Source organism: Sitophilus oryzae, unplaced genomic scaffold, assembly GCF_002938485.1.
Source record: "Sitophilus oryzae breed Bouriz unplaced genomic scaffold, Soryzae_2.0 scaffold_1390_pilon_pilon, whole genome shotgun sequence".
NCBI lineage: Eukaryota > Metazoa > Arthropoda > Insecta > Coleoptera > Curculionidae > Sitophilus > Sitophilus oryzae.
The window spans coordinates 152,695-178,820 of NW_022146049.1; the positions used below are offsets into that span (position 1 = coordinate 152,695).

Genomic DNA, 26,126 nt, shown 5'->3' on the forward strand with positions numbered 1-26,126 from the left:
ATAAAGATTTTCACATAACAAAGTCTGTCTACAAAGAGAATACAGCAGAAATATTAACAAAATTCTTGAAAAAACCACAATCTATTATTTCTAATAGATTTCGAGATATCGATTTTTGAATTCAGAGTTCTAATAGCGCGACCACCATCGAACACCTACTCAATTCCACTTATTTTTACCAAAAATGCAAGTGTTTCTAGCATGCACTTAAAAAAATTCAAGCTGTAGGGCTGTAAATTACAACGACTCGTTAATAAATAAACAAATTAAGTATCACGAGACGTAATTAAATCGTGAAGCTGAACGCATGACGTACCCCTTTCCCTAGAACTTTAAGTGTACTGACAGAGGTATTGATTGGGTCGACCGGTCAACTGCGACAAATCTGCTATATCCCCTTCCACGTCTCTTAGCGATGTGCACAGTTTCTCGGTTTATTTCATACGTTTGGCAACGTGTTTACTGTCCTCTCTTTGTTCAGTACATTATAAACGCCATTGTACTCTTCTTACATACGGAAATCTCGACCCAAGACTAACCTTTGCCCAGCCCTTAGTATATATTTCCTTCAGCCACACACCCGCTTTACCCGACCCCTGAGAGCAACCCGAAAGTACAGCGTAATAGACTCTTAAATAGCCCAACAGAGGGTTAAAAAAAATAACGGCAATTAAATTATGCTATACTTTTTGTTCGCAGTGTATATTTGTATCTCCAATATACTATAATAAAAATATTACTTATTGTAATCTCGCATGATATTTTTGGTGATATCTTTTACCGTATAATATATTTAGCGGGTTGTATGCAAACACTATAGACATAATCCCGGGCAATAAGGTAAGTATTAGCGACATTAATTAATCAATTAGCAATTAGAGTATCAGTCGGTGCCGCTCGGATGTCTGGTTAAGAAATGGGAGCCGGTATAACAAGGGTGAGATAAAAATTTTCGTAATATTTATGGAACTTTTTTGAGTATTTGTCAACAAATAATGTAATAATAAGAAAGTCTGAGTACTATTGTAATATTTGTGTTTATTTATATTTTAATAGTTTTCAATATTTTGGTTTTTTGAGTATCTCATTATTTTTGTTTGTTCTAAAATGGTTAATCCCGTTTATACTTTTCTAAATCTCCATACCGTTTTAGAGAAAATTAGAAAAAAACATGAAAATGTAGTTGAATCTAAAGCTTCATTCAGAACCTCCCAATTAGTGGAATAAATTTGTGGTTTCAATTACACTTTATACTTTTTAGTTTACGATCATTCACAATGTCTAAAAAACACAATTAAAATTCATAAAACTAGCTTTTTCCCGCGACTACGTTCGCGTTCTTGAATTGTTTATGCATTGATTTAAATGATTGTTTACTTATTTATAGATAGAGCTAGCGAACCTTACAAATGCACTATTTAAACTATGTTTTTAAGTTTTTCAGCTACTCCTATTTCATATGAAAGTTAGCAATTGTCGATTTTCTGGGTATTATACAGGGCGAGTCTTGAATAAGAGCAAATATTTTCAGGGCTGGTAGATCTCGATAAAAGAAACATTTTCTTTTTACCGTTTTTCAAATAACTCCAAAACCGTTAAAGTAAAATAACCGAGTTATTTTACTTTAAAAAATTCCAAAAAAGAAATATTTTTTGCTTAAATTTTGAGAACCACTGGAGCTTTTCGGGTTTTTCTGTCTAGTAAATTTAATCTACCTACAACCTATGTTGCCATGTTATCAAGAAATTATGGTTTTTAACTAAAAACTAAAAAGAAATCTAGAAAGTTAAATAATCTTAATAATTCTAGAAGTTGTTATCGAAATCAAAGTATTTCAAAGAAGTTCAATTTTGGCCCCAAAATGATTTGTGACTGAAACTAATTATGTATGGTTGGACAGAGGGTTGATGTGTTTTTTTATTTCTTAATAACGGGTATAGGGTGTTTTAGAAATCGAACCAAAGTCGAAATTTTGCAAAATCTGAAAATAGAAAATCTCTCGAAAATAATAAATACTGAAATGACTATTTACCCTCTATAGATCCAAACCAAACCCTACCTATGGTTCCATATAAACTGTATTACTAAAATAAATAGCTTTGACATTAGTTTCCAATTATCGCTTTTCTTGAATACTCCACCGATTTATTTTTATTTTTCAAGAGCACATATACCCTCTTTATACGTTATTTTTTATTCCTAGAAGGATGGTTTGAAGAAGAAATATTTCGCTCATATTATTGATGTCACTAAATAAACCCTTGTATAAAATTTTACACTTCTAGATGTTATATACTGTCCTCCATTCTCGAATTTCAAGTTCCAGTACTTTACGCCCTGGGCTACTCAGAACGGTTCTGAAAGAAGCTGCGCGCGATAGCCTAGGATATGGATATCCATATGGCGCGGAACAGTTCTGAACTTTATGACTCAATTGAATGGAGTGAAAGTATCGCGTTCTTGAACAGTTCAGGGCTGCACAACTGCATGAATGGAGGACAGTAATAATAATGCATTTTCATACAACAAACTTTCATTCCCTATTCTACTTCCTATGGGTATGAATTTCATAAATTCGCTATGTCCAAATAATTAACTCATGTCTTTTAAATAACACTTTGTGCAAATTTTTATGTGTATAATCCAGAGGTCACGAAGGTTTGAATTTGGTTGATGAATTTCAATAATCTCTTCTAATTCTTTCTGTAGAATTTCATTCTTCTAGACCAGATAGTAAGGAATTTTCATACAACAAATTGTTCGACATAATTTGATACTCTAAGAGGATGAATTTTCTAAAATTGCTTTGCATAACTAATTCACTAATCACTAATGTCCTTTAAACAAACCTTTGTGCTAATATTGATGTATCTAAAGCTGGTGGTATGAACTGACCCCTAAAATATCTAAAAACCTGATATATAATCTAAATGACACATCACTGACAATGACAAATAATTGATTTCTGGAGGTATTGTGTGTAGGTGTTTTTAAGGTGTGTTTTAATATTTAGTCATTTTACATAAAGAAATAGCGAGTCAACGATATAAAAATACTTCATAACAAATCTACACATATATACCTTTCATTTAAAAAAAGAATCATCAAGATTAGTGAAGCGGTTTTGGCGGGATGGATGTGACAAAAAACCCCTTGAGCTTTTATATATGTATGGATATCCCAGCAACAACTTGCGGTAGTCTGTTGTATCCATAGAGAAAGCATAATATTTAGCTATAAAACAATAAACTTTTGATTTCTAGCCAATAATTTTCTTGACGGGTGATCGCAAATTATGAAGTATAATTAGTGGAAAAGTCAAAGGTTTGTTAACTTTTTCCAATAATTGAAAATTACTACCGCTAATTATGACGTTCTGAATGCTTACATTAAAATTAGGCGAACAAACTTCTACGGCTAATTGAAACTACTAATTTATTCCACTGATTCCATGAATTTCATTCTTTGATAGATCATTATAATTAATTTTGATTAACGTCATATTTTTTATGATGTTAAAGTATCACATTTTCTGATAACTATTATCACACTTTCCGTAGCATTAAACTAAATAATTTTTGTGCTTGTCTAACATTTTAAAACAGCAAAAAATATGACATTAATTAAAATCCTGTCAATTATAATTTATCAAAGAATGAAAACGAAGTTCTATTACCATAGAAACGCGTTTAGATTTATAGGAGTTAAGAAAAATCAACTACATTTTTATGTTTATTTTTAATTTTTTTATTTTCTCTAAAACTGAATGGAAATTTGGAAAGTATAAACGGGATTCACTTCAACCAACCAACCATAAACGGGATTAATCGTTTTAGAACAAGCAAATTTTTTTATGAAGAACGGATTTTTCTCAAAATGTCAATAATAAAACAGTTTTTCTTCTTGTTAAGACAGTCCGGGGACATACTGTACAGGGTGGTCGAAATTGGTCTGTTTTAGCAGAGTAAACCTAGTTTCTGACTAGATAGAGCAAAACCGACATAGATGTTATGGGCTCGATTTCTGAGACACGTTTAATGGCGTAAACTTTCTGTTTATATTTTCACTGCCTACTGAGATACGGGGTCTTTTTGAATTTTTTACCATTTTGAAAATTGCCCATAACTTTTTTATTTCGCGGAATAATACAATTCTGTAAAAACGTTCTTAAGGCACTTTTTTAAGCACAATCCAGTGGCGTAGTCAGTTTTTTTCTATACATGCTCTTTTTATCAGAAATAATAAAAAATATAATTTTTTAAATGGAAATCATAGTTGGCTATGAACTTAAAAAATGCTGGCGTTTATCCCTTTCTAACGATATAAAGTTATGTGTATTTATTTCTAAGAATGAGAGGAATATTAGGTTTTTTTTATCTTTGTATCGAAGCGGGCCTTGATTTTGTGTTGACCTAGTTGCCTAATTATTTTTTATCACAATTTAATATTCTATATTGTTATTTATCTGCATAATTAAAAACTTTTGAAAAGGTAAATCAACATACTATATTAGTATTACAAATTACAATTAAAACGCCAGGGTTACAACTGAACTATTAAATGGAGAATTTAGAGAGAATTGGGTTGGAACAAGGGGCCTATATCTTGGCCTGCTAGGTCCTGTGATTTAACTTCTTTCGACTTTTTTATGGGGGAAATTAAAAAACCAGTTCGCCTAATAAATCGTTGTAACTGTGGGCGCAAAAGATGTTTATTGTGTATTAAACAAGGAGGTGCTCTTTGATTTTAGAAAACTATATTCGTCACTCAAAAAATACGTTTTTTAGTTTTATTCTTTGTTTATTATTCTTTGTATCGATTTAAGTTGTAATTACTAATACTAATATTTACTATTACTAATAATAATAGAATGTTAATTTACCTTTTCAAAAGTCTTTAATTATGCAGATAAATAAGAATATAGAATATTAAATTGTGATAGAAAATAATTAGGCAAATATGTCAACTCAAAATCAAAGCCCGCTTCGATATAAAGATAACCACCCTAATATTTCTCTCATTCTTAGAAATAAATACCCATAACTTTATATAGTTGGAAAGGGTTAAACGCCATCATTTTTTTAACTTCCTAGCCAACTACGATTTTCATTTAAAAAATTATATTTTTTATTATTTCTGACACAAAGAGCAAGCATAGAAAAAAACTTACTACGCCACTGGATTGTGCTTAAAAAAATGCCTTAAGAACATTTTTACAGAATGTTATTATTCCGCGAAATAAAAAAGTTATGGACAATTTTCAAAATGGTAAAAAACTCAAAAAGACTCCGTATTTCATTTGGCAGATGAACAGGCGATTTACGCCATTAAACATGACTCAGAGATCGAGCCCATGACACGAGCCATGACATCTATGTTGGTTTTGCTCTATCTAGTCAGGAAATAGGGTTTCTCTGTTAAAACAGACCAATTTCGACCACCCTGTACATATAAAATTAAATTAATTTATTATTTATCCTGTTTTTTTAAGTTTTTCGAAATTTTTAACTTGAATATAAATTCATAATATGTAATAAATGAAGAGAAAGTCAATCGAAATCTTCTAAAAGATTCTTGGAATTTCTTGATTTTATCTTATTATACTTTTATTTTACTTTACTTTATTTTGTAATTTTCTTTACCTTGTTGGACAATATTTGACAATTTGACATATTAGCTCAAGACACGTAAATTAGTTTTTTTTATTACATAAAGGGGATATTTTTGATTTTTAAAATATTTGCAATAGTGACCATAAAACTAATATGCCTTAATTTTATTAATGTTATTTATTTATCCCCGTTATCTTGAATATAAATAAAAAGCCTAACAACCGGTGTTATAGGTAACTATAATTGACGTCATATCGCCAAAAAAAAATCATGTTATACACCTAAAGATAGATCAAGTATCCTAAATGACAATATGACAAATGCAAATAATTTTTTGAGTATATTATTAGTTTATCGGTAATTACGGAAATTTTGCTTTGTTTCTATGCGCTGGATTATGTTTTAGTTGATAAAAAATATTCAAAAATGTATTCTTTGTTAATCCAAAGCAAAATTCTGCATTTTATAATTTATCCCCAGATTACAAACTAGAGTCTTCAGAGGATTTTGTTTTAGATATATGAAATACACAATTAACAAAAGGAGCAGATAATTATTATTACATCTTAGATTGTTTGATCGAATCTTAGATAGTTGTTTACTAATCTAGTAGCTTTGGTGATTGTGCTTAAATTGTTTTGTTGAAAGATAATTTTGGAATAATACAACAATTTAAGATGAAGATTTTACCATTTTTTAGATTGATGACTCAGAAAGAAGCAACGTCACTGAAGATTTTCTCAGAGTAATTGAAGTAAACAGACACGTACACTATTGGTACATATTGATAATCTCAGTTATTGCAGCTATTGGAAATATATTGGTAATCAGATCAGTATCTATAAGGTATGATTGTACGTAACTTATTCTAGTTTCACATGTTACAATATGTTTTTTCTGTTGCAGAAAATATAAATATCTTCAGAAAACATGCATGATATCACTGGCTTTGTCGGATCTCTTGACTGTTATTCTTTTTGCAATGAATTACCTGGACCTTCTAGGAAAAGAGTTAATAACATGGGTAATTTTATTATATTTAATTATAAAAAGTAGCGGAAATACTTACATTTATCTTTAGCATAGTTTTAGTTAATTGGTATAACAGATTAATACCAAAAACAGTAATTCACCACAATACACTCAGAAGTTTTAATCATTTCCTCATGATGCTGTAACGTTTTCTTGACACAATGCAAACGGCAGCTTTTCGTCTTTGCGAGCAGTCGTAGGTTCGTTTTTTTTATTATTTTTTTATTAGGTGTTATAATTAATCAATAAAACAATAATTATTGGGCGCCAGGACATTCACTCAGAAATAACAGATCTCTTTACCCCAACTTAAATTTATTTATAATTAAAAAAATTTTAGACAAGGACAGCAATTGATGGATGAAGTTAGGTTTTTAAAATGAATTAATAATTAAGAATAATAAGTAATTAAAATTTAAATGTATGACATAAAAAAAATAGTATTACTTGTTCTGTTGATTAAAAATCATTGACATATTAATATTAAATTACGCAAAATAAAGTTAAATAAGTACCTCAAACTAACGCAGTTCATGAACCTTGTTGTGTGCGCACATAATTCCGTGAATCAATCAAAAGTTAATTAAATAAATATGTCAAGTGACACCATCACAAAATACTTGACAAGATATTAAAATATATAAAAATTTGTATATTTAAAATTAAGAAAATTATATTTTAATAATGAAATCCAAAAATGATATCTAATAATTACATAATTAATTACGTAATTCGTCAACAGTAAGTAAATAGATTTGAAATGAGTTAATCAAAAAATATGAAATCTGGCCTGATTATCCGGTGCAATTCCAGGCTTTGGCTCGTCCTTCTGGTGTGTGAACGCTAGGTGTGGGAGCTCATCCCCAATGTACCACAGCCTCGAACAGCCCCTTACAATACCAACAGCCATGTGGAAATCAAACATGGATCATAGATACAGGCTCTCGTACCTCAAACCACCAGTCACGACATATAATTCGCCATGTAACTGGACGGTAAAACCCTAGAAACGACACAACTTATGCACAAAATGCATTTTAGAAATTTTAGAACTTACCTCACGATGCTGAGGGTTTACTCAAAAATTAAACTCATGACAGGACAACGAAAACTACTTTTAGAAAATCTGTAAAGAGATAAGGTTGAACCAAAAGAATAAAAATATGATGAAGATCAAACTTACCACAAAAATACCCATGAAATCTTAAAATTGATTCCTTCCCCAAATGCCAGGAACCATTAGACCTACATTTCAAAGGTTAATAGGGTAAAAAGGTTGAAACTTTTTCGGATGACTTCAGATAAGTATGTCGATGTTTAAGCCACGAAATCTGAATCAAAAATGGTGACTTCCGATAGTCAAAAAGATGCTCTAGTTCTGCGCCGACAAGGGCAAGTACGATCAACAGAGTGTCCGAAATTAGTCAGAACTAATTCGGTAGGGTGTATGTTGGGTTGCCAATAGTATCGTTTTATTAAAACGTTACAATGCTAATGGTTAAAGTAAAAGTGTTTTGGTGTACTTATTGTGGTTAATTAGTGTTTTATTTTTCTGTTGTAAGAAGTGTTGTTCAAAGATTCCAAGCCCGAATGTGGCTAACTTATAAAAATTATATTTAATATGTTTACAGTCTTTTGGTGAATTTATGTGCCATGCTCTTCCTGTTGGACAAGTTGTTGGAAATTTAGCTAGTTCTATCGCACTCGTGGTGATTGCATTAGATAGGTACCACAGTATCATTTATGCTCTAAGCAAAAAATGGAATCCTTCTTGGCGGAAATGTTTAGTAGGAGCAGTAGTACTTTGGATAATATGTATAGGTAAATATTTTTATTATTAAATATGGTGAAATTAGTTGACTTCATTAAATTTTTCTCATTTTCTCTCATTTCTCATCTCATTTTCCCTACAGAATCTGCATTCGCCGTTGTTTCTTAGCTTTAAACTACTGAGGTGTTCATTCAGAATCAATTTGTCATACTTTAATATCAAATTTCTATACTATTTACGATTTTGTTACTTGTTGCACAGAAGATCTAAGCAGATCAAAATGATAGAAGACCACTAGTTAGTAAATTAATAAAATTTAGCTACAATAATAAATTACCTAAAGTGATAACTGTTACTAAAATGTTATAAATACTCAGATTGCCTATGGCTAAAATATATAGTTTTAAAGTATTATAAATAGTCATTTGTAAACGAAAAGTGGATTATTCTATAAAATATTATATTTTAGGTATATCATATCCAATGGCAACTTTCTATTTCCACATACCTTTACGCATTCCAAGTGGCGATGTATACCTCTGCACAGGAACTACAGTATCAAGAAACTGGATTAAAGCTTACTATGTGATCATCAACATGCTGTTCTTCTGTCCAGTCATAAGCATGTTTTTCTGGTTTTATTTCAAAATAGCAGTGATCGTGTGGCGACATAGAAAACCCATTTCTGACAAGATGGCCGAAAGGGCTGATGATTCTGAGAATATTTCTTGTAGCAAGATCAGTAATGATGCTCCCATAAAAGTAATTGCCAGACCAACTCCAAAAAGGAAGAACGTCCATATGGAACGAAAAAAACGAACATTTAAGATAGTAATTATATTGATTTTTGCTTTCATCGGCTGCCGTATGCCCTACTGGTTGTTTTGGGTGTACAAAATGTATTTTGTGAGCAGAGGAAACACAATATGGACATTAACTTTGATTTTTACAGGGTTAAATCTATTGAATTGTGCTATGAATCCATTTTTGTATGCATACCTGAACCAGACTCTCTACGCCATAAAGAAATTAAAAGAGTTTGTCTGTAAAATATGTTGCTGTTGTTTCACAAACGCGGAATTTGAGGATTTCGAAACAGGGAAACCCGTCGTTGAGGGTGTTATGGGGTATAAAAATAGGTGTGCTACCATAGAACAACGGTTAGGATCGAGTGAAAAGTTTCCACAAGCGCCTAACTTTCAAAAATGTACATTAACAGAAAAGTTTTAGTAAATAATATTTTACTCACTGTCTTTATCATTAATATTTTCAAACTAATATAATGAGGTAACAATTGATTATATATTATTTATCTTACTTATATTAATGTATTAGGAAACAAATAAAAAAAACACAAAGATTAAAATAATATAGGTTGCCACACGCTTTAGAGAATGTATTAGATGCACAAAATATTTATTTTTTATAAATAAACAAAAAAATACTTTAATTCGTTAAGTTTAAAAGTAAAATATCACAGAAAGATAAAATAAATTATTGTTAAAATATTGGTTTTATATTTTCCTTGTTTCAGTTTTATTCATTATACAATAATTAATATAATAATTTTTGATATCTACAATCAATTTATACCCTCTGGAGTATAGATAACTAATATTAAGTTTGCACTATTACAATCTACCTTAGATTAGGCAGCGCAAATCAAACCATATCAACCATATCGATATCATGATATTTTAAAAGATATAGATAAAATCATTATACGGAAATTTTATTAAATTAGATTAAATTTAGTACAGTATATATTCGTATAGCCATTAGGTACAGCTGCTGTATTGATTTATTTCCTTTAAATAAATAATAAAACCCTTATTCTTATCGAATAATTTATTGATGTCAATACCATTTGGCCAGTGGCGTACATAAGTCAAAATATAAAATAAAATACATATATAAAACACAATTAACTTAAAAATTAACACAAAAGACATAAAGTTAAGACCATCATATTAGATGTGGGATGTGGGTACACAATGACAATTACTCTAGTTAATACACTGTAATATAAACATAGGGTGGGAGTTTCCAGTTCCCACATTCTGTTGTAGAAGGAATTTCTATCAAGTGAGATTAATATGTATATCACTTGAAAGAAACTCCCTCGAGTCATACAGTGGATTTTCAAGCAACCAGCCCTTAAACACCTTATCGGACAATAGTTTATACCCATCCGGGAGTTTATTGTAAAACTTCACACCCCAGTATCTAGGTCCATCTCGAGACCTTTCTAACCTATGTATAGGGATACTCAGGTGCTCCGCCCTACGAGTGTCATGAGAGCCGTGCTGAGCATTTGTGGGATATTTTTCCGTATTGGCTTATCACATATAATAGATTTTCCAATATATAAAGATTTGGGAGAGTAAGTATATTTAACATCTTAAAGGTTTCCCTGCAATCATCCCTGTAGCCCAATCCTCCGACAATTCTCACAGCCCTCCTCTGAAGCGCGAAAACCCTGCGCCACTGAGCACAAAACAGCGTAGGACATCACAGAATGAAAAAGAGCGTAGTAAGCCGTCCGCAATATGCAACAGGAAACAGTACCTGACAAATTACGCAGAACGAAGAGCGCGCTTCTTAGCTTCTTGCATAGTTGCTCAATATGAGCATTCCATCGCATTTCACTGTCCAACTGAACCCCTAAAAATGGAACAGATTCCCTGGAGAAGCGATAGTCCTCAGGCACACTCCTCAAAGAAAAAATTACACGATTTGTTTTGACCTCATTTAAAACTAGGTTATTTTTCCGGAACCAGTCAGCCGCCCTCGCTTGGGCGTCATCCGCGCCTCCCTCTAGGTCTTTTAGCTCTTTTCCTCTGACCGAAACCGCTGTATTATCTGCGAACAAAACGTAGTGGTCGTCACGTCGGATATGTGGTAAGTTGTTTATATAAATCAAAAAAAGTAAAGGGCCCAGTACTGAGCCTTGTGGGACACCATTTTTAAGACGTCTTGGGTTCGACCACACACCATCAACGACCACCCTCTGTATTCTGTCCTCCATGTAGGATTTCAAAAGGGCAACACTACCCTCACTAAATTTATAATAGTCGAGTTTTTTAATGAGCAACTCGTGAGACACATAATCGAAGGCTTTACTTAAATCGCAAAATACCGCGCCAACATGTTCCCTACCCTCAAAGCCATCCAAGATGAATGACACGAGGTCCAGAACAGCCAGCACAGTGCTGCGTCCGGACCTGAAGCCGAACTGTTGGTCGTTCAGCAATAAATTCTCTTCAAGGAATAACGCCATTCTTGAGGCCATACATTTCTCAATGATTTTTGAAAAAACAGGAAGCAGTGAAATCGGACGATAATTAGATATATCATTCTTGTCCCCCTTTTTGAATACCGGTACCACAACAGCCTCCTTGAGACAACATGGAAAAATGCATTCCCTAAAGAACAAATTAATTATTTTTGTTAGCGGTATAAGGATAAGCTCTCTTATCATCTTTATAATCCTAACACTGAACCCAAATTTGTCACGCGAATCTTTATTCTTTAAGTTAAGTATTACGTCCCTAACCTCATTAAAACCCACATCTCCGAATTTGAATTCCTCATCCGGCAGATGAGTAATCCGAAATGGAATATCCTGTGTAGAACACTGTCCATTTCCGACCAAGACATCCGCCACACTAGAGAAAAAATCATTAAATGCATCGGGACCAATTGTCATTGAGGGATTTTGTTTCTGTTTGTTTGCACGGTTGTTATTCACGATTTTCCAAATACTTTTTGACTTATTTGCTGATTTATAATTCAGTATTTAAAAAAAGGCCATCTCACAACTATCCACTTAGGAGCACGATCTTTATCTGCCAATCCCGACCTCAGAACTAGTTAAATTCTCAATACTGTACAATGCCAAAAAAAAAATGTACAATAATCTGCCTTTGAATATCAAGTCGCTTTCATTCTTTCCCGCATTTCGCAAAGCTCTGAAATCATACTTACTGGGGAGAGCCCTATATGCGGTAAACGACTTTTTTGTTGATGTTTAATCATGAAAAATTTTGAATTTTAAATTTTGATCATCTCACACACTGGTTAAAGGTCTAGTATTTAATATTTAATATTTTATAACTCTTACATGATTATATCCATTTACAATTTTCCTATTGTAAAATTTTATTGACACGCCTTTTTTTGTGTTCTGCAATGTCCATGTATGTTCTATTTGTAATTTTAATGACTTATTTTTTTTGAATTGTATGATTTGTATTGTATATTTTTTGTGATTTTGTTTGTTTTGTAAATGCTTTGTCGATGAAGCTATTTTGGCTTTTTGGACAATAAAGCGTTTTATTTATTTATTTATTATTAGTATTAGTAGTTACTAAAGGCTAATACCGTATGATCGAATAAAAACGGCGTCAACGATGGAATGAAACGATGTCAACGATGGAACATGAAATGAAGATCGCTGTCATTTTATATGTAAAATTATATGGGAAATGTCATCGATCGTCATTTCCAAGCCAACTGGACGCCGTTTTTTTTCGATCATACGGTACTACCAAACCACAAATTAAACTAAAAAGTTTCTTAGTTTAATTTTGTATTTACATCTTATTTAGATATACATATAACAGTGATTTATTATACAGGGTGAGTCTTAAATAGGTGCAAATATTTTCAGGGCTGGTAGATCTCGATAAAAGAGATACATTTTCTCTTTACCGTTTTAAAATAAGTCCAACATTTTTAGAGAGTTAATTTATTTTATTTTGAAAAGTTATTTTGTTTTATAAATTTAAAAAGACTAGATTTTTTCTGAAATTTTGAGAACCACTTGACCTTTTCTGGGTTTTCTTACTTGTAAATTTAATCTATCTATGTTGCCATATTCTCAAGAAATTATGTTTCTAACTAAAAAAAAATCTAATTTTTTTTTCAAAAAATTCCAAACTTTTTTCAAAAAATTCCAAACTTTTTTCAAAAAATTCCAAACTTTTTTCAAAAAATTCCAAATTTTCAAAAATATTTTTTCGCGAAAAAAACCTCATAGACGTGTTTCTGGGGTCGAAATTAGGGAATGCAATCCCGCACCAAAATATCAATCCCGCAAACCCGCGGGATTAAAGCAATCAATCCCGCGGATCCGCAAAATTGCGGGACTGTAAACAATAGTCATACATTTGGTCCTAAATGGTACAAATGGTAAATGGTACAAAGCCTAATATTTTGCATAGGCCCACAATATATTGATATAGCGTGTACCTTAAACTAGCTGTACAGAAATTTGGACACCGATGTATACAGGGTGTTCAAAAAATATATTTAAAATTAAATAAACTTAAATTTTATTATAATTTATCTACTTATTTTATAAATAAAAATATTATTCTGATTGAAGTTTTTTTTAACTTGTGTTAGTTATCTGCTTTTAGATACACTCTATATCAATAATTTTTTGACATATACAGAATGTACTAAGCTTTTTGTACCATTTAGGGCCATACATATGACTAAAAATGCATATTTTTCGAAAAAACGTCGTATTTTCCTTAAAACAAAAAAAAAATAAAAAACCGATCAAATTGTTTTTTTCTAATTTCAATACAGATTCGTCGTACTTGGTAAAAATTTCGATTTTTTTAAAATTGTAAATTTGCGGTAAAAAAGATTCTTGATCAAATTTTCACACTCTTATAAAACACCCTGTATACGAGAATTCGTTAAATATATTTTCGAAAACCACATCAGCAATCACAATAGATTCATTTAAAATCTAGTCCAAACCGCATCCCAAAATCTTTTTTAGTTCAAGAGATATTCAACTTTAAATTTACCCTAAAATTTTGCTTGTCCCAATAATTATGTCCGGCAATGTATTTGACGAAATTGTCCACAAGTACTATAAACGCATTTCTTCACTTACGCACATACGCCAGAAAGAAATCTAAGAACTAGCCTGTTTGTTTCACTTATTTTTAATGGCCAAGCCGTAAGGGGAATCCCCGAGTTCCGAGCGTCGGCGCATCGGCCCGGAACGAAGCGGTTTGATCTTAATCGAGATCGATTCAGTAGTAATGTGTTGATCCCGCGGATCCCGCACGGTAAATCCCGCAACTTTGATCCCGCGAAATCTCGGAGGGATCCCGCATTTGCGGGATCCAGCATTTGTGGGATTGCATTCCCTAGTCGAAATATACTACCCCTAAAAATATTTGCACTTATTTAAGACTCACCCTGTATATTTTGACATTGCTTTAAAACTAAATTCAAAAAATAAAGTAAAAAATGCAAAACTTAAATATTGTCAGCCGCAAATAAAAAGTAAGAAATATACTCAAAACTAACTAACCAAACTAAATTTAGACAAAAAATCACCCCCCCCCCATGTAGTTTTTTTTATTAAAATCTATATTTTTCTTTTTTCTACTTCTAGCATTTGTAGTATAACCCGTGAATCAACAGTGTTTTTTTTATAAATCTGTTTCATGATGATTCTGTAAATACTGATAATAAGCGATTCAGAGTACTTAAGATTAAGAACTTTTGTTATTTAAAATTCCATATTGTTTGACCATAATGTTTCCTCTAAATAAATACCAGGGGCAACGGCCTAGCTACGTTGAAACACCGGTTCCCATTTTACCGAAGTTAAGCGACATAAGACGATACTGGTGGATGGACGGGTGACCGGTTCGAAACTCTGTATCATGCTGTTGTTCAAGGGAAAAGTGTAAAATCTATTGATACACACTGCTCATTCGCGCCGGTTCGAGGCCGGATGAGATCGGATATCTCGTGAGTAAGAGTTCATTTAGACACTTTCTAAGTCGGTAGGCCTTTGGCCATGATATGGCCGAGGACCGCGGTTCGGATCGAGCGTAAACAAAGTAGGCCCCGTCCAAGCAGCAAAAATGAGACTTTAACTGAAATTTTTACTTTACTTTACTTTTAAATAAATACCATTAGTCTTTATCAAATTTAAATTTCTATAGCTTAATAAAGACAACTGTAATTCCAGATGTTAGAATAAAACCCAAATTATTTTTCAATACGGATTTATTCGACAAGAATTTAGAGTAGACACTGGAAGTATGTTATATGACAATGATCTTCCTTTCTCTTTCCTGACTGATACCAACACACTGTAACTTCTTCCTGGTTTTAAATTACTGATTTTTTGTGTTATTATAGGCCTTAAATTCAAAACCAATATAATTAGTTTATATCAACGAGCAACACAAATGGACTTACTGGTCTTCGTAGGTAGTTGTATGAAAACATCGTTTCCAGGCAAAATCTAAAGATTTCCTTAATCTGTTTTCTAGTCCACATTGGTTTGGTTGGTTGTACTCTTCATTTTCTTTCACATTGCCTTCTTTCACCACTAAGCAATACGTACTGTTGTAACGATCTAAACAAATTCAGCACTGTTAGTACTTTTTTTAGACCATATTTGGCGGAATAATCAATACCGTTTAGTTAAAGGTTCGTTTAAAAGAAAACTATTAAAGAGAATATTTGATATATGATATGAATAGACATCACATACATACAATATTAAATATTCAGTGTAGAATTGTCTACAAGTGTAAGTTAATAAAAATCAGTCAATTATTTTCTGAAATTTGCAAAATATATTGGACAAAACCAACTTTAAAACAGCCTCTACAGTATTCCTGAAATGTTTTACGAAATATTTCAGGAAATATTTCCTGAAACATTTCGCAAAACATTTCTGGAAATAGTATGGTAAATACAGGGTGGCTCACCTCATTCGCCTCGGTTGTGAAAAGTTATATTTTTTCTTATGGAACACCCAATATTTTATTTCATTTTTGGATTCTTGGACCCAAAAAAGGTATTTATTATAAGGGTTAAATATGTTTAAAATCTTTGGTTTTTGAGATATTGAAAGATATTTAAATTTGCATGCTACAATAGAATAGATTATTAACACCCACATTAACATTACATTTCAGAATTAGCTCTTGTGATGGGTTTAAAGGTAGAGAAATAAACTTTACAGAAAAATGTTATTCCTTTCTTAAATGTATACAGGGGTATCAAAAATTGCTGGTCTATTTTAAATATTTATTTTACATAAAAACTTCGTTATTTTAAATGCAACACTATGTATTTCTTAAATAAGTCGAAGCAGATTTAAATGCTCTTTCAAACTATATTAGGGTTTCCTATACCTATCTGGCTCAGATTTTTAATAAAAAGCGATTTTTCAATAAAATTGTAATCAAGATGGCTAGTATTATTGTCATGGCAAGTTTCTAGTGACAGTTAGTAGCTATTTTCAAAATCGAAATTAGTTTATCGACTTATTTAAATTTATACCCAGTTTACTTTTATTTAATTTATTTACAATAGTTTAATAAATAATATTTATTAAATATGTGTTTATTATTCTATCAAGAAAAACGAAGAAGTAGTTTTTGAATTATTTTACTATGACTTGTAGATACATGGATATTCTATAAAAGAGCCAATTACGGCAAATTCATTTTCTTAACTTCCAACGACAGATTTCTGCCTAATAAGTTTTTTATAAACCACACTACCTGGCGAAATAGAACAAGAAGTTTTTCAAAGAAGCTCTTATCAGGAAGATTCTTATTTGGATATCTTTGAGAATAAGCCCTTGAGACCAAGAAGCAATTTTCCTCACAAAATAATATCACTAGTAACATATCTATTCGTTCTGCCAGCAGATACTGCTTTATTTTTCTTGATATAATAATGAATATTTTCTTATTAAACTATTGTAGGTAAATTTAAGTAAACTGTAATAAATTATAAATAATAATGTCCATAAACTAATGTCGACTTTGAAAATAGTTACTAACTGCCACTAGAAAATTGCCATGGCGACCCCAGCCATCTTGATTACAATTTTATTTAAAAATCGCTTTTTATTCAAAATCTGAGCTAGATAGGTATAGGAAACCCTAATATAGTTTGAAAGAGCATCTGCTTCGATTTATTTAAAAAAAATACAGGGTGTTACATTTGAAATAAAAAAGTTTTTATATAAAATATATTCTTAAAATAGATCAGCAACTTTTGATAGCCCTGTATAAATTTAAGGAATCAATACCATTTTTCAGTAAAGTTTATTTCTCTACCTTTAAACTCAGCATAAGAATTAATTCTGAAAAGTAATGTACACGGTATTAATAGTATATTCTATTGTGGCATGCAAATTTAAATATCTTTAAATATCTCAAAAACTAAAGATTTTAAACATATTTATACCTTATAATCAATGCCTTCTTCTGGGCCCAAGAATCCAAAAATGAAATAAAATACCGGGTGTTCCATAAGAAAAAATATAACTTTGGTATGGATCTTAGTTCTGAAACACCCTGTATATTTCAAAATAATTTTAAAGTGTGCACATTGTCTCTCCACATATACTCCTAAAATATTTTGTTTCTATATCTTTCCGTTTTCGTATAATCAACCGAGGCGAATGAGGTGCGCCACCCTGTAATATAAGCTCGTGTTATAAAAATTAGCTTCCCACGTTTCCTGAAGTAGATCGAGACCCGCCGTGATTGGTTGTTTGTTTTCTATTGCTAACCCAGGTTAACAATTAAACCATCTAATGGGAAACTAATTTTTATAACGTTGCGTTTTTTTTGCATCTGACCGCAAAATAACTAGTGTAAATCTGAGTGTAATTAGTGTAACTAGTGTGAAATCTTACCTAGAGTTGGCATCCAACCGATGGTCACACTGTCGCACTTCTTCATCGACTCATATTCAATCACTGATATGTTTTCTGGCATTGTAGGTATAGGAGAATACAGGTATGACCTAGTAGTAGCAAATATCTTAAAAAAGAAAATACGCCTAAATATGTAAAATTTTCTGTGTTTTAGTCAAAAAAGTTATCAAAAAAGGCCCCCAATTTAATGGCTCTTCCTATACAGAGTGGGCCTTAAATAAGGGCAAATATTTTTAGGGGTAATATATTTCGACCCCAGAAACACGTTTATGAGTTTTTTTTCACGAAAAATAGATATTGTAGATTTGGATTTTTTAATTTTTAGTTAAAATACATTTTTATTTAAACTACATCTCCGTAATATGGCAACATAGATAGTAGATTAGAGAGAAAACCTAGAAAAGATCCAGTGGTTCCTAAAATTTAAGAGAAAATATATTTTTTTTAATTTTGAAAGTAAAATATCTCGATTATTTTCGACATATATGAAAAACGGTAAAGAGAAAATATGTTTCTTTTATCGAGATATACCAGTCCTGAAAATATTTGCACTTATTTTAGACTCTGATATTGACTGAAATAGATAAAAGTTTATCGATTCACAAACTAAAAGTATATTGATCAACAATCTTATTAATAATGTGTTATAAATATGAGAGGAAATTATTAAAGTATTACGGTAAAAAATAAAATTATAACTTTATTCACCAGTAATTATAAAATAGGTTAACTGGATATTTATACCTATACAAAAGTGCTTGGTTAGAGAGCATCAATCAAAAATATAGCCAAACATTAGTTTTTATTTTATAAAGCTTATTATCATTTAACAACATTCCAAATTTTCGCCTACTAGATTTTAACACTTCCATAGAAGCTTCATAAAACCATTATTTTCAAATATTATTTGAAATTTCTATTTTTTCAATTTCTATTATAATAAATATAACAGAAGGATCTTTTAACGAAAAAAAAAAATCAGTGGTTTGTGAAGTTGCAAAACATATCTGCTTGAATTTACGTAGGGGGTTAGGGCAGATTTTCTCGTACTCTCTCTGTTTTTGTTGTGGAAGTCAAATTTTAAAGGTCCTAGTAAAACATAGTTATAAAACTCTGGATCAAGGAAATGTAGAACATCCACTGGAGAAACAGAGAGGGGCACAGGCATAGCAAAGTCTTTATCCAAGGACCTAGCTCTAAAACCGCAAAAGAACTGCTAATTCTTAGACAACAGGCCTCTTGACAGGACACATGGCTGTCAAGTGTTACCTGAACAACCTCAACCTGTATCGAGGAAATCTTTGATGTAGACTCTGCGATAAAGATCCTGGAACAGCGGAGCACATAATATGTCACTGAGAGGCTCTGGATCAAGCGACACTTTTTATTTGGGAAAGCTAAGTTAGAACCAGAGGAACTATGCTCCCATCCTATCAAGGACCTGCATAAGTTAGTGCAGGGTATAGGGATAGGAGAATGGGTGCAGATATAGAAAGGGGACAAACACAATAGGCCTCACAGGTCGCAGTGTTTCCGGCAGAGGACGGCCCCTTGTTATTGAAAAAAAAACATAGTTATACAAAATCTCATTCAATCTGGAATATCGAGTCTTAAAATTTCTTAAAAAATGTATTTGGCTTTTAAAAATGGATGCCCTCTAACGGACTGTATATCAAAATCAGACAAAAATATTGAAATGGCAATGCCTTAGGGTGGTTCTATGACTTTAATTGGAATCATCCCCTAATTTAATTTCAAAAATATTTTTTTCTTATATTAGATTTATATACCTCCACTCCTGTATTGGTAAATTCATTTTGTGGTGCAATCACTTTCACAATATATCTATTTCCTTTCGTTACATTATTTATGGTTATGTTTTTAAATCTGTCTATCCTAATTTGTCGAAAAACAGTCTTCTGTTTGAGCCTAACATCTAAGTAAATGTAACTTCCACAAGGGATAACGTAGAGATGCAAATGCTTTCCAGACTTTCTTCCCACCTAAAAGCTTTAGTCTAAAAATATATCTTTATAAAAGTAGTAAATTTATACGTATAAAATGTATGAAGTAATAAGTTCTTCTAAATAAATAAACAAAACAGAACTTCACAAACCTTAAACCTGAAAATTGCTTTGTTGTCGATTCTTCGTGCGCTGACAAATTTACCATCTTTGAGTGGGATGAATTTGTCTTTTGAATCAAATTTTTTCGTTGTTGAATCCAAGAGATACGTGAAATTTGATTGCTTGTTGAGGGCAAACAGATCAAAGTAATAAGTGATTCCCTCGTTGATATTAGGAATTTTGATTTGAGTTTTGCGCCCGACGCATTCTAGGAATGAATTAGGCTTTCCTGGAGTAAGAAATAAAATATAGTGACCGGCACAAAAAACAGAAACCTTAAAATTTTTAAGTAAGTATAAAGTATTTTGAAGTTTATTACATAATACATTTTGTTATAGTGGTCCGATTTTGATGCTTAATGGAATTTGTAGTTAAATTATTACGCTTTATTCATAACCTCGCAATTAGTTATAGCTATTAATTATTAGCGTAGAAGTTTGTTTTCTTAATTTCAATGTCAGCATTCAGAACGTAAAATTAATGTTACAGATTTTAACTTTTCCACTAATTATACTTCAAAATTTGCGAGAAATGTCATTTTGGCCTTTGATTATCTTCCGTTAACAGAAATTGTAGTTAGAAATCAAAAGTTGATTGTTTTATAAGCTAAATATTAGGTTTTTTCTATGCATACAACTAACAAGCTGTTGTTAGGATTTTCTATTATTTTTAATTATTGTGTTTTTTAAACATTATGAATGATCATAAACTAAAAAGTATAAAGTGTAATTAAAAGCACTAATTTATTCCACTAATTGGCTAGGTTCTGAATGAAGCCTTAGAATTATTACACTCTTTTTGAATTAAAAATTAAAGTTCTTTGGCAAAAGTTTGAAACACCCTGTGGAATGGTTTAAAATAGGACAGAATTTAGAAAATCCCTTTATCATTAATGTGTATCCTCTCCTGATATTTTGTTTTTAGTGTAATTGAAACCACTCATTTATTCCACCAACTGCGAGGTTCTGAATGAAGCTTTACTCATCTCAATAGTTTATTTTGTTGTTTATATTCGCTTTACAAGAACACAGTAACGATTAATAACAATTTCAGCATTAAAACATGGCTTTGATTTTGATCCTATCAACATACCCATTAATTAGTGATTATTATTTTTGGAATGTTAGTTACTACTCCAGAAGATAGAAAATTCCACTTCTTCAACTCCCAGTGGGTGGCATTCCAGGAATGTACTTTGAGAAACACCTCACTGTAGTATTGAGCAATAAAAAGGATTGAAAAAGAGAAACGCTCAGCATGTAAAAGACCATATTAACGTGGTATACTGATGTTTCCAAAACCAAAGCAGGGACAGGGATAGGAGTATTTAGGCCGAAAACTAAATACTCCGAACCAATGGGCACCTACCCCAGCATCCTTGAAGCAGAAAGCTATCAAAAAATGCATTCAATTTATCTATAGGAACTATCGAAAACAAGAAATAGCCATCGTATCCGATAGTCAAGCGGCACTAAAAGCAATCAACTCAGTAACCATTAATTCAAAGTTGGTTAAAGAATGTCTAGGGAAGGTGAACAAATTAGTCAAAGAATATAAAGTCCTCCTACTCTGGGTGCCAGCCTACCCAGGGATAGAAGCCAATAAAAAACAAACGATAAACTAGAGAGATAACTAGAAAAGGAGCGAACACTTGACTAATAAAACCACCTAACCGTTCTGCTTTCCAAGTAGAAACCAACTTAAAGCGGAATTGAAGAACTTGGAAGATTCCATCCGTAACATAGAATAGGAATCCTCCAATAGTCTAAGACACTCCAAGAAATTTCTCAGAACTTCCGACCAAGAAAAATCAAAGATTTCCCTAGATTTACGTAAGAACAGTCTTCGGATTGTCACGGGATTTTCTACGTGACACTGTCTCTTCAACGAACATCTCAGTAGATTGAAGCTAAGAAACAACGGCGAATGCAGATTCTGAGAGAGAATGAGTGTTTTATGCGTTGGCCGCAGAACGAGTAGAGGCTCCACCGTACAGCACTTGAGACGTAAGGGGAAAAAAATTCAAATCATTAGGTTAGGGTGCGGATCTTCCCAATTCTTTCAATCAACTCTATTATTTTAACTTTCGAAAGAATATAAAAATTCATATAACTTAGCGTTTAAAAAACCATCATATAACAAAATATATCGAACCTCGATATGAAGGTTTGGTTTGGCGTTTTTTGTGCCATATAATCAAAACTAAACTACTTTTTATCATTCGTCTACATTGTACTTACTTATTTTCTTTATGTGAGTAGATTTTTGCTCCCATACATCATGCTGATGTTCAATAATGTCCACTTCAGCAGCACACATTGTTCTATAATGACTTTCTGTATTGATGGCGAGACAATAGAATGTTTTGTGTGGATCAACTAAACTAGAAACAATTAGTCCTTAAATAACATTATATGTACATTCTTATTTCATAAACCTTTATAAAATTTTATAAATAATCTAGTAAAATACTTGGTAAATAGAAATCATTTTGATTCATATCGAAAATATACTTTAACCAAATAAATTATTACCTTGGTTGCCATTTGACAGTTAACCAGTCTTTCTTCCCTTTCTTGGAAAGTTTCAGATTGTTTTGTTGTGAGCTTCGCAAGGCTTGAGGTCCGCCATCTTCTGTACTTATGTATATATGAGCGTAAGTCTCTTGTTCTCTAGAAACTATGCTTAATACGTATATGCCTTGTTTTGATGTAATTGTCTCCGTGCCCAGATCTTTGGTAGACTCTTTGTAAGTGAGTGACGTTATATCATCTTAAAGAAAATCGCAATTCAATATTACAAAGAATATAAAGTATTTTCAATTATTGTTCTAAACAGTTTCAGAAGATATGAAAATTTTTTTTTTTATTTCTTCTGTTAAAAAAGTTGTATTATCATAAACTAGGATAGACCCGAAATACTATAGTAGCTAAAACACATTAGAATGAATGGTATTACATAGTACAAGAAATACTGATAACTGTTTCTTTAAATATGGTAGACCATGTTTCATTTAAAAGATAACTGGTTGATATTAAACTTTCTTGGTTTTATTTTCTCATTTTCACAGTTAGGTAGTTTATACTTATTATATATACTATATATAGTATTTATATTATACAACAAAACATATTCTTGAAATAATGGAGTGATGTGTCTATCAGAAACATTGTATTTGAATGTGGGCTTGGAACAAAAAAAAAAAAGAAAATAGAAAAAAGAAAATTCCATCTCTCCAACTCCCAGTGGATGACATACCAAGAATTTACAACTTTGAGAAACACCTCACTGTAGTACTGAGTAATAAAATGGATTGGAAGGAAGAAACGCTTACTCAGCATATAAAAGACCATACCATAACGTTGTATACTGATGCTTCCAAAACCAAAGCAGGGACAGGGATATGAGTATTTGGGCCGAAAACTAAATACTCCGAACCAATGGGCACCTACTCCAGTATCCTTCAGGCAGAAATTTACGCTATCGAAAGATCGCGTAAATTTCTGTTAAATCGTACGTAAAAAAATACGTACAATTTATCTTAGATAGGAACTATCGACAACAGGAAATTGTCAACCTATCCGATAGTCAAGCAGCACTAAACGCGATCAATTCAGTAACCATCAATTCGAAGTTGGTCAAAGAATGTCTAGAGAAGCTCAACAAATTAGGCAAAGAAAATAAAGTCCTCCTACTCTGAGTGCCTGTTCACCAAGGGATAGAAGGCAATAAAAAAGCAAATGATCTAGCTAGGAAAGGAGCGAACACTCCACTAACTGGACCAGAGCCGTTCTGTTTTCCAAACGGGAACTAACTGAAAGCGGAACTGAAGAATCTGGAAGACTCCATCCGTAACTTTGAATGGGTGTCCTCCAACGGTCTAAGACCCTCGAAAAAGTTCCTCAGAACTTATGACCGAGGAAAATCAAAGGTTTTCCTTGATTTAAGTAAAAACAATCTTCGGATTGTCACGGGGTTTTTAACAGGACACTGTCTCCTCAACGAACACCTCAGTAGGCTGAAGCTGAGAAACAACGGCGAATGCAGATTCTGTGGGGAAAATGGGGAAACACCAGAAAACCTTATCACGGAGTGCGCCGAGATGACGACCATTCGTGCCATGAACTTTGGTACGGCTGATGTCGAGGATGGAGAGCTGGCCTCTGTGGAGCCGTCTCAGATACTGGCTTTTGTCAAGTGTAAACACAATTTGATAACAGTTAGTGATACATTTGATCGAAAGGTTGTGCATGTTAAAATAAATAGACAATGCAAGTCGACAATGAATCATTGTAATTGTAAAAAATATAAATCTATCTTTTATCTAATATATTGTTAACCTTCAAAGCAAATATAAAATATTAAAATAGTTATGATATTTAATAAAATAAATTGGAGTTAAACAAACCTGATAATGATGAATTATTATTGTTGAGGTATAACATAGTCCAACTGATTAGTGAAGAGCACGACATTAAGATAACGTGAAGTGATCTGTTACTGTCCATTGACCAGTAGTAAAATCTGAAAAGTATAAAAAATAGATCTAATTTATAAAAAAAAATATTCATAATACATAATAGTGTATTAGAGCAAATGGTCTTGTTCTACTTTCGTTATTCACTAATCGTGTATCTACTACTAAATTTTATTTTTAACATTATTTTCGTTTTTAAGACAAAATGCGACTCATGATTTATGAAATAGTGCATTTAAGGAAGTGTAAATTAATTTTGTGATATTTGTAATATTATTAATTATTAGCATAAGTAATAATACATTTGCTCTTAAAGAAAAAAATCACAGAGAGCCTGGATTTTGTGGTCAATAGCTTGAACGACCTGAATAATTTGTTTTGCAATTTTGATGAGTCAACTTTTTATTGAAGAATGTTTTAAGACAACAGAATCACTTCTAAGAATTAACAGAGAGACACAAACTATTTACAAAATTATTTAAGTATGTGGCAACTGCTAATATATCCCTGTGTGATATTTTTAACAACTTTATTCACTTATAGAAATAATTTGCCTTCACCAATTTGTCAAGAAATGCTTTTTTATTAACTAAATTTTTTACTATATTTTTATGAAAGATTTTTTCAAAATACGTTGCTTTAAAATAACTTATTAATTTGTCACTCAGGCAAGTAAAACGAAAAAGACAGAGAGAACGTCATTTTTATTGGTCTGTAATCGAAATATTTTAACAATATTTCGAAAATGTTAGTCGTAATATGAACTATGCCTATTATTCATAATTAACTCCATCAGAAATATTTTCGTTATAAATAAATCAAAAGTATTTACATCTATTTTAAACGCACTTTAAAATAAATAAAACATCATGAAATATGAGTACAACGTCCAGTGGACAGAAAGCTCATGTTTTGTGAGGTGCTAATTTATGAAAACTAGACCAAAATCTCGTTATTTTTCATGTACGAATAGTTTACACTAATTTTAAATAATATTTTATAGACTACAGTGAAAAGAAAATCTATATTCACACATTTTTAAGATTTGAGTTCCTTGGCTCGCCAAGTGTAAACATTTAGGTGGACATAGGCATTAGCACTTTTTAAGAATCACTGTTAGAATACGCAGTGTTGTAGTTTGTAGTAGTACAGATAAGAAACCATACGCATTTAGAGCAATGCAAAAAAATATATCCTTCAATAATTTATTAAACATTATTTTAATAATCAGTTGATAGAATGGAATTGATAAATAGAAACACTAATCAAACTATGAAATCTTAAGTGTAAATCTATAAAGGTAGGACACTTAAAATTCTTGACAGAATCTTTGCTTTATACATACTCTTCAAGAGCTATTTATATGGCATAGTTTTGA

General features: G+C 31.7%; 2 protein-coding genes across 3 annotated transcripts in view; one reads left to right on the forward strand and one right to left on the reverse strand.

Moving 5' to 3' along the window:
* The first annotated feature begins 832 nt into the window (after positions 1 to 832).
* LOC115875609 (alpha-1A adrenergic receptor-like) lies at positions 833 to 9,845 on the forward strand. 2 transcript variants are annotated; one of them, XM_030891111.1, is made up of 6 exons: positions 833 to 937; positions 6,313 to 6,458; positions 6,519 to 6,636; positions 8,276 to 8,465; positions 8,885 to 9,314; positions 9,368 to 9,845. In XM_030891111.1, the coding sequence occupies exons 1-6, from the start codon at positions 917 to 919 to the stop codon at positions 9,462 to 9,464; spliced, it is 1,002 nt and encodes a 333-aa protein (XP_030746971.1). In that variant the 5' UTR covers positions 833 to 916; the 3' UTR covers positions 9,465 to 9,845. The 2 variants fall into 2 exon arrangements, with proteins under 2 accessions (XP_030746971.1, XP_030746970.1); XM_030891110.1 differs by having other exon boundaries at positions 8,885 to 9,845.
* Positions 9,846 to 15,444: 5,599 nt separating this feature from the next.
* Positions 15,445 to 26,126, reverse strand: part of LOC115875610 (protein NDNF-like) — a 34,341-nt gene continuing 23,659 nt past the window's right edge. Inside the window, exons 3-10 of the mRNA XM_030891112.1 lie at positions 24,680 to 24,795; positions 22,806 to 23,043; positions 22,512 to 22,654; positions 20,262 to 20,500; positions 19,936 to 20,148; positions 18,125 to 18,251; positions 15,658 to 15,817; positions 15,445 to 15,599 (exon numbers count right to left, since the gene is read on the reverse strand). Coding sequence (XP_030746972.1) covers positions 15,452 to 15,599; positions 15,658 to 15,817; positions 18,125 to 18,251; positions 19,936 to 20,148; positions 20,262 to 20,500; positions 22,512 to 22,654; positions 22,806 to 23,043; positions 24,680 to 24,795 — 1,384 coding nt within the window. The 3' untranslated portion in view covers positions 15,445 to 15,451. The remainder of the gene's footprint in view (positions 15,600 to 15,657; positions 15,818 to 18,124; positions 18,252 to 19,935; positions 20,149 to 20,261; positions 20,501 to 22,511; positions 22,655 to 22,805; positions 23,044 to 24,679; positions 24,796 to 26,126) is intronic.